The following is a 9,076-nucleotide window of genomic DNA, read 5'->3' on the forward strand; positions in this document are numbered from 1 at the left end:
CGAAGTGGGGGGGGGCCCTGTACTCACCACTGTGGCTCTCTCCATCACTGCTGAGATAGGGGTAGTATTCATGCGTTTGGCGTTGGTACAGCTCTGTGTCGTAGGGAACCAGGTCTTCTGATGGCTGCTGGGAAAGGAGGATGTCAGCACGCACACAGGTGGGGAGACCCCAGCCAGGCCTGCAGCCCCCCCCTCCCGATGTAGGGTCCACTCCGTCCTCCCAGAATGAGCAGCTGCATCAGGCCTCTCTCTGCTGGGGACTAGGGGAGGCCACAAAGAGTGGGAGCAGGGACCCAGGAGTGACAGGGACCCTGGAGGTCAGAGGTCAAAAGAAGACAAAGGCTGCGGGGAGAGGACTGCCTCCTTCCACCCCCAACCCCTCCTCTTCACAAGCGCCACACACTCACACTCACACTCACACCCGAGTGCCCCAATCTCACAAACCCGCCCTCTGCCATTCACACTGATGCACCTACAGCCCCCAAACGTACACATAGTCCCTATGACACACTCATACACAGCAACTCATGCCCACAGGTCCCCGCGCACTGACCCTCACACTCACTCAGAAGGTCACTCACAGCCACACGCACTGTGGTCATGCACACACACACACACACACACACACGCTCACCCTGGAGGCCCACACAGTCCCCGGATTCACACACGTAGCCATATACTTGCCTTCAAGCACCTTAAACTCACCTTCGTACCTACGTCCTCCCATAGTCACTCACATTCCACTTGCACACTCGTCCTCACTGTTGTCATCCTGCCCGCCTCCCCAGCCCCCAGCCAACCCCCATTCTCTCACTCCCTGTGCCCAGGCCCAGGCAGGCGTACTCAGGGCCACCATGGTCTCCAGTGGCTGCCCAGCTGATGGATTTCACAGTCTCACTCAGGCAGGTTCTGGGGGCCATGAGATGGCCAAGCCTTGATCCTCTCACTGCCCCTCAGCCATGCTCCTCCGACACCCTCCCTGGGATCCTCCTTCCCCTCCTCCTCTCCCTTCTCCCCTACCCCCACCCTCCCTCCTTCTCCCCCGCATCTTCCCTCTCCTCCCCACTCACTGGCACAGGCACAGGAACATGCACACACACAGTCTTCCCAGCAGTCACCAGGCCTCTCCCCAGCCCGACGCGTGTGCCCAAGGATTGCACAACAGTTACTCTGGCCCTCGGGGCTCGGGTAGGGGGTCAGGGCTGCCTTGGGAGCCCGCCTTCCCTCCCAGGAGCACTCAGGCCCCCCTGGATGGGGAGAGGGGTGAAGGTTAGGTGTGGGAGTCTGAGATGTGCCTCCAGCCCCTCTATCTGGAGCTTAGGGATTAGAGGTCAGGCTCAGAGACAGGGTGGCCAAGCCCCTGAGCCCATCACCTTCTTGAGACAGAACTGACTCTTCCTGGGACCACCTCCATCCTCCCCTGCCTCCCCCACCTCCTTGGTCCCAGGGGGGAGGGAGGGACAGGGCCAGGTCAAGGGCCTAGCTGGCTGGTGCTGTCAGGCCAGGCACAGTGGGGAGCCGGGAGCCCAGCACTGGGTCGTCAGGCAGCTGGGCAGCAGGGTGTCAGGGCTGTGGTGCCTCCCTGGGGCTCTGAGGCCCCACTGGGGTGGGCGGCTGGGGTAGGTGAGGGGAGGGGGCTGCCTTTAGGCCGGGAAAGCTGAGTCAGGTGGGCAGGCCCTGCCAAGCCCTTCCCGGGGCTCCCCACCCTTGCTGCCTGGAGATGGAGTGAGAAAAAGGAAAGGGACCCTTTCAGAGGAGCCCAGGTCTGACACCCGCCTGAGGCTGCCACTGTCACCCAGAGCAGGAGCAGGGGGGTGCCCCAGCCTGCTGCCCTGAACTTCCTGGGGTCCCTGGTCCTGCTTTTTTACCTCGTCTCCGTCCGTCCCAGCCTCAGTCCCTGCCCTAACTCCAATCCCACACTCAACCAGGTCCTACGCAGCCCCAATCTCAGCCCCAGGATGTCTCTGGCCCCAGCCCAGCCCCAGCCCTAACGGCAGCCCTCGCCTCTGCCCCACCCCTGGCCCCCACCTCTGCCTGGCCTCTTGCGGACCTTCAGGCCCTTGGGCCCAGAACCTTCGGTCAACAACCATGTCCTCTGTGCCAGGCCGTAGGCCGAGCACCGGGGACCTAGACTTACAGCAGCCTCCGTCCCCAGGAGCTCCCAGGCCATGGGCAAGGCCCCTGGCCCATTGCCTCCTGCTCTCAAGGCTTTACTATCCCAGTCAAGGCTTCCCCCATGCCAGTCTCCCCATCTCCTTCCCCACCACCTCTCTGCCTCCGCCCTCCCCATTCTCGGCCCAGTGCCCTGCCCTGGAGCTCAGGCCCGCCACTGAGCCCCATCTATAAATAACCGTTCAGGCCCCACCGATCACAGCCCCACACGGGCCCAGCCTCAGCCCGCCAGGGCACGCTCTGAGGACCCAATGGCCCCCTGGCTGGTTCTCAGGCCAGAGCTCCAAGGAGGAAACACCAACTTCCCACTGATAGCAAGCCTGGAGGGCAGCCTGCGGCGGGCGGGCTGGCGGGCGGGCGCCCGAGGGCCACGGGTTAGGCTGGTGGAGGAGCCCCAGTACTCACAGGGGGGACGAGGGGAAACCCTTCCATTTTGCACGCCTGTAACATCCAGCCGAGCTCTGGTCCGGTCCGGTCCCCTGCCTCGGTGGGGGCCAGTGCGAAGCCCCTTGGGATGGGAAGCCCCGTCAGGGGCTGGACTGACTCTTCGGGCGCAGGGCTTGGGCCTGCCCCTGAGCTACAGGCGCCCTGCGTGAGCCCCCTCCCTTGACATTGCAGGGCCAGCGCAAGTTCCTGATTTTATCGAAGGGCCTGCCACTGGGAGATAGTCCCCTTGGGGTGACATCACCACCCCAGCCCGTTTGCATAAATCTCTTGCGCTACAGGAAGTCTCTGGCCGCTGGGGCAGGTGGTGCTGCAGGGGCTGGCCTGGAAGGCTGTGGGGGCCAGGCCCCCTGCCCGGAGGAAGCTGGGACTGTGAGGGGCGGCCTTGGGGGCTGGGTGGGGAGGAAGAGTGGGAGGGAGGAAGGCTAGCTCTACCACAGGGAGGCCTCTGCTGCCCCCAGGCTGTGCTGAGGCTCTAACCCGGCGGTTCTCAACCTGTGGGTCGCGACCCCTTTGGGGGTCGAACAACCCTTTCACAGGGATCGCCTAAGACCATTGGAAAACACATATATAATTACATATTGTTTTTGTGAATAATCACTATGCTTTAGTTATGTTCCATTTGTAACAATGAAATTGGGGGTCACCACAACATGAGGAACTGTATTAAAGGGTCGTGGCATTAGGAAGGTTGAAAACCACTGCTCTAACCCCTAATCCCACAAATGTTTCCTTCTCTTGAGACCCCCCAGGTGGACAACAGTCACTTTTGTGGGGTCAGGGCTGGTAGGGTGGCCTCTTGGGGCCTCCACTTTCTGGGGTCAGCCTGGCTGGCGAGGGCTGATCCAGCAGATGCCAGGCCCCCACGCCCTTGGTTCCACCCAGCCTGGCACTGGGCTCCAGGACAGGGTCCTCAGCACACTGCGCTTTCCACCTCCCCCCTCCCAAACCCTTCCCACCAGCCCTCCTTCCTCCGGTGGGTCCCGGGTTCTTACACCACCCCTCCCAGTTTCCTGAATATGGCCACTTCTTCCATATCCCTGGGGGCTCTATTCCCAGCCCAGATTTCGGTTTCCTCATCCCTTGCCAATGCCTGAATATTGAATCCAGTCTTTCTAGTTTACTAGCCTTTCTTGTCTGTCCATTCATCTATTTTCCCACCCATTTGTTTATCTGTTTGTCCAACCATCTATCCACCCATCAAGTCAGTCATACATTCATTTATCTATCAGTTTATCCAACTGTCCACTCATTCATTTGTCTTAGTCCATTCATCCACTCACCTGTCTGTTTATCTACTTGTCCATCTAGCCGTCTATATATTCATAGATCAGCCCATTCCTGTGTTATTCATCCATCAGTCTTTCTACTGTACCTCCAGCTATCAATCTGTTCATCCATTAGTCCATTTATCCACCTACTCATCCATCCATCCACCTATTCATCTCTCCACCCATCCATCCATCTATCTTGTCACCTATTCATTTACCCACCCACCCATCCATCCACCCATCCATCCATCCACCCACCTGCTCATCCATCCATCCACCCATCCATCCATCCATCCATCTACTCATCCTTTGATCTGTGCACCCTGCCAATATTAATTGAGTCCCAGGCTCTATGCTGAGTTCTGGGAAAACAGAAAAGTAATGAACAAGATCCCTGCCTTCAGAGAGCTCCTGATCTAGTCTAGAGAGCAGCGAGATGAATAAAGACATGTTTGACCCATTGATGTCCAGTGAGTCCAATTGCCTCCCATGTGTAGTCTAACTCCTTGCTTTATATCCCCTTCCCACTAAGACTGGCCTACCTCCTTCCAGTCAGTAGAACCCCAGGCCCCCAAGTGTTTCTTCACTGGCAGCAAAGACCAGGGATCACAGGTCTAGGTTCACCATTCAATCACTTCCATCTTCACTGATTTTTTGCATCCACACGTGGGATTCTCCAGGGGTTCCAGGTCCAAGTCCCCAAGACACCCTAGGAACCTGACCTAGGCCCCTCCCCAAGAGGAGGGGAGAGGCAGGCTGACTTGACAACCGCTCCATCCTGCTCTCAGCTTCCCTGTGGAGAAGGCAGAGTCCCAGCTAACTGGAGGTGCGTGAGGGTGGGTCTGCTCCATGAGAACCAGGTCCTGCTTAATGCCTCCATTCATTCACTCATTCATTCATTCGTTACTCTCTTGGTTTGGTTTGTTGAACGTTTATTTGTCCACTAACTCATTCATTTAATCACTAACTTCCCATGTGCTGAACACAGACATGAATGAGGCATTCCCTGGGCTTCCAGGAGCTCACAGGCTACAGATAACAGACATGCAAACACATAGCATTCTGGGGAGGTGGGGGCACAAGAGGGAGGTGCTAGGTACATTGAGGAACAATTAATTTGGCCAGGACTCAGGGAGGAAAGCGTGCAAGGGAAAGGGCATTGTCTGGCTGAGGAGCCAGCCTGAGCAAAGGCCAGGAGGTGGAGAAGAGCAGGGAACAGTGAGCCGCCATCCCTGTGGCTGGAAGCCAGACAGGACAGGGAGGCGAAGGGCCTTGAGAGTCAAGCCCAGGAGCCGGGCTGCACCCAGGGGCAACTGCGGAGCCTCTGCTGGTCGTAGGCAGGAAGTGTGCGCTCTTCTCGGTGCTGCAGGCGGCACACCAGGTCGGCCATGTGTTTCTGGGGCCTAAGTCTCAAGAGACCCCAGGAGAGATTCCATTGTCCCAAGACTGGCCAAGCCCAAGAGCCCCGAGTAAGGAAGCCCCCAAAAAAGGTCCAGGGCCCGAATCTCTGGAAATGGACAGAAGGACTCACTGTCCGCGTGACTCGAGCCTCCCTTTCTATTCACACACCAAGTCCTCCCATCCTCCTCCCATCCTCCCTCCCCCAGAGCCTACCAGAGGCCTCTTCCCAAGACCTCCCATCCCCAGGGGCCTGCTGTCATTCAAAGCCTTCAGAACAGGAGGGTCCGGATTCTGGGCAATTCCAAGCAGAGCAGGAAGGGTCAGACCATCCACACCCCAGGGCTACCAGCTCCTTTAAAGGGAGGGAAATTCTTTTCTGAGTGCCCAGCACTGTGCTGGCTGCTTCCACCTTGTGACCTCACATAACGCAAGGGATCAGTGACTCGTCCAGGTCACCCAGGTTGTGTGGAGAGCTGGGGCACGAAACCCGCCTTATGGGGACTCTAGGAAAGGCTGGATCCTACAGGGGAGGGGAGAGGAGGGGAGGAGGGGAGGAGGGAAGGCTGAGAAGTGGATCACAAAGAGGGCAGGAAGGGCAGAGAGGGGGAGAGGCGGCAAGGGTCAGAAGGGAGGAAAAGAGCAACAAGCCCTAGCTGGTTTGGCTCAGTGGATAGAGGGTCGGCCTGCAGACCGAAGGGTCCCGGGCTCGATTCCAGTCAAGGGCACGTACCTCGTTTGCAGGCTGCTCCCCGGCTTGGGCCCTGGTCAAGGCTTGTGCAGGAGGCAACCAATTGATGTGTTTCTCTCACATCGATATTTCTCTCTAAACAAACAAACAAACAAACAAAAATCAATGGGAAAATATCCTTGGGTGAGGATTTTGAAAAAAAGAAAGAGAAACAAAATAGAAGCAAGTGCCAAAGGAGGGAAGTGAAGCAGCAAGAGCCTGAGGCAAGGAGAGAAGAGGGTGCGGACAGCAGAAGAGGAGGACAGAGGCCTGGGGGGAGGGGAGCTGGGAATTGGTGGTGACATGGCTCCTTCTTCTGCGCGGAGGAAATGGGGGCCAGGGGGGTCCCCGACCTGCTGAAGGTCGCCAGGTGCCTCCGGCCTGGGCTGTGACTCTCATTCTTCTTGGCAAGATATTAGTTTGAACCCAAAGATCTTGGGGGTTCCAGAGAATGAGAGACAAAATGTCTTAAATTACTTTATTTTTTGAATAGGTAATATATGCACACGATACAACACTCAAAATGTACAAAAAGGGAAACAGCTGCCCAGTTCCTCTTCCACAGGCTCCCTGCAAGTTACCTGGTCCTTGTGTGTTTTTCTAGAGGTAATGTAAGCATACATAAGCACACAGGCAGATGTGTTCTCTTGCTAAATTTACCTAAAAGGTAGCATAAGAACACATTGTACTTCACTCCCTCCCCCGCAAAATCCATTCTACCCCCATGCATATACGGTAGAGTTGTCTTGTTCTTTTGAATGACTGTATAGTATTCCACTGCTTGGATGGACTGCAGCATTTTTGAATCATGAGAGACCTCATTCATATTAAAGAGTGCACAAAGCATTTACAGTTTAAAGAATGATTATAACGCTAACACTTATGTAACCACCATCCAGGTCAAGAAATAAAACATTTCCAGCCCTCCAGAAACATCCACAAAAGTCCCTTTCAAGACCCCTCCCTCTCTCTAGAAGCAACACCATCCTAATGTGTTCAGTAATGATTTCCTTCCTTTTCTTTACAGTTTTACCACTCATGTAAATATCCCCAACACATAGTTTCGTTTTCATCTTAACAGATTTTAATCTTTACATAAAGAGAATCATAATGTAAACAGTAGGGGAATTCTGCATCTTTTCCCACCATGTCGTTGCACGTAGCTCTGGTCCGTTTTCATGGCTGTATAGTATTCCAATTGATAAAACTTTCCATAACCAGTCTCTTATGGATAGACATTCAGGTCTTTTCCAGTCTTGTTATTACAGATAATACAACCATCGATAAAACTTGTTAATTTACACATATGCAAGTGTAGTCTAGGATAAATTTCCAAAAGTTGAAATGCTGGGTGGGTCAAAGGGCAAGGGGTGCGTGTGTGTGTGTGTGTGTGTGCGCGCGTGCGCGCGCGCTTGTGTTTAAGCAGGGAAGTTAGAGGGGAGTGTCCACGGAATAGTTGTCGGGGAAGAAGACTGGAGTTAAATGCTGTTTCCTGGGTTGGATGGACCGGAGCAGCAGTCACCAACCTTTCGGACCTCACGGACCACCAGTGGTCTGCAGACCACCGGTTAGCGACCACCGGACTGGAGCACTGGCTTCGGGTGGTGGTCCTTACGCATTTACATTTGCTTGTCTATAAAAGGGCCTCCTTCGGCCTGGCCAGTGGGGCTCAGTTGGTTGGGTGTCATCCCACACACCAAAAGGTTGCATGTTTGAGCCCTGGAGGGGGGCGTGCAGGAGGCAGCTGACTCTCATGTCCATGTTTCTCTCTCCCTTCCTCTCTCCCTGCAAAAAAGCGCTCCTTTCAGTAGCAAAGAACAAAGCATAGTTTTCTGTCTTCGATGACAACAATGTAGGAGAAGGACCTACTACTTCTGTGGAAGTATATGCCTGAAGGGAAACTACAATTCTTATAAATTCTCCTTTTTCTGTATTTAATTTTCCAAGGTTAACCTTGATAGTTAAGAGATTGACACCAAAAAGAAAACCACAACCAAATACAGGCTGAGGCAACAGCCCTGTGCACCTCTCCTAGACACGGATACCAGTATCAGAAATTACTTAAATAGAAATAGAAAGCCCTTAAGCCATAATATTGAAAACGACATGATCTTTCTTAACTCATTAGAACTGAGCTCACTTATTTAGATTTTGCAAAGTAAGTGTACAGGGATTTTTTACTCGTCTCTTTTAATGTCAAAGGAGATGTATTTTTAAAATATATTTTTATTGAGTTCAGAGAGGAAGGGAGAGGAAGAGAGAGATAGAAACATCAGTGATGAGAGAGAATCATTGATTGGCTGCCTCTTGCACACCTCCCACTGGGGATCGAGCCTACAAGTGTGGGAATGTGCCCTGACCAGGAACCGAACCATAACCTACTGGTTCATAGGTCTACGCTCAACCACTGAGCCATACTGGCTGGGCTATTTGAGAGAGAGAGAGAGAGAGAGAAACATTGATGTTAGAGAGAAACATCGATTGGTTGCCTCCCATATGTGCCCTGATAGGAGTTGAACCCATCACCTTCTGGTGTACGGGATGACGCTCCAACCAACTGAGCCACACCGGCCAGGGCAAGATGTATTTTTTTAATTGATATTCAATTGACATGTAATATTGTATTAGTCTGAGATAGATATGTGTGTGAGAGAGAGAGAGGAGAGAGAGAGGAGAGAGAGGTTGCCACACTGCCCTTGGTAAAGGTTGCACCCACTTACCCTCCTACCAGCAGCACATGACTGCTTTTCCGCCTCCGCACTGGACAAGTGGGCGGCCCCGTCGGGCTGAACCCTGCAAAGGGCAGGGTAGCCAGGCCGGCCTGGGCGAGGGCTGGCTGGCTGGGCTGCCCTTTGCCCCCACCGGGCTGGGTGGCTGAGGGGGTAGGTGGGTGCTGTTGCAATCACAAAGTAAGCAGACAACAGGAAACGTGGGTGCTGTCCTCGAAGCTGAGTCCACAAAGGGGACACAACCCCTGAGCTTGCAGACGCCCCAGCCTCAACCCCAAAGAGCTCTAGCATGAGGGAGCGAGGCCCCCTCCCCCTTTCCCAGCACTGGTCCC

The 9,076-nt window shown here is 54.6% G+C and overlaps 1 protein-coding gene across 2 annotated transcripts in view; it reads right to left on the bottom strand.

Moving 5' to 3' along the window:
- The window catches only part of SPI1 (Spi-1 proto-oncogene), a 15,320-nt gene extending 12,483 nt beyond the window's left edge, over positions 1-2,837 (bottom strand). Inside the window, exons 1-2 of one of the 2 annotated variants that reach the window (XM_006772295.2) lie at positions 2,578-2,837; positions 28-124 (exon numbers count right to left, since the gene is read on the bottom strand). In XM_006772295.2, the coding sequence (XP_006772358.1) occupies positions 28-124; positions 2,578-2,622 (142 nt within the window). In that variant the 5' untranslated portion in view covers positions 2,623-2,837. Of the gene's footprint in view, positions 1-27; positions 128-2,577 lie in introns of both variants that reach the window. The other variant, XM_006772294.2, reaches the window with a different exon arrangement.
- Between the last annotated feature and the right edge of the window lie 6,239 nt (positions 2,838-9,076).

This window comes from Myotis davidii, unplaced genomic scaffold (genome assembly GCF_000327345.1).
Source record: "Myotis davidii unplaced genomic scaffold, ASM32734v1 scaffold265, whole genome shotgun sequence".
In the NCBI taxonomy this organism is placed as follows: domain Eukaryota; kingdom Metazoa; phylum Chordata; class Mammalia; order Chiroptera; family Vespertilionidae; genus Myotis; species Myotis davidii.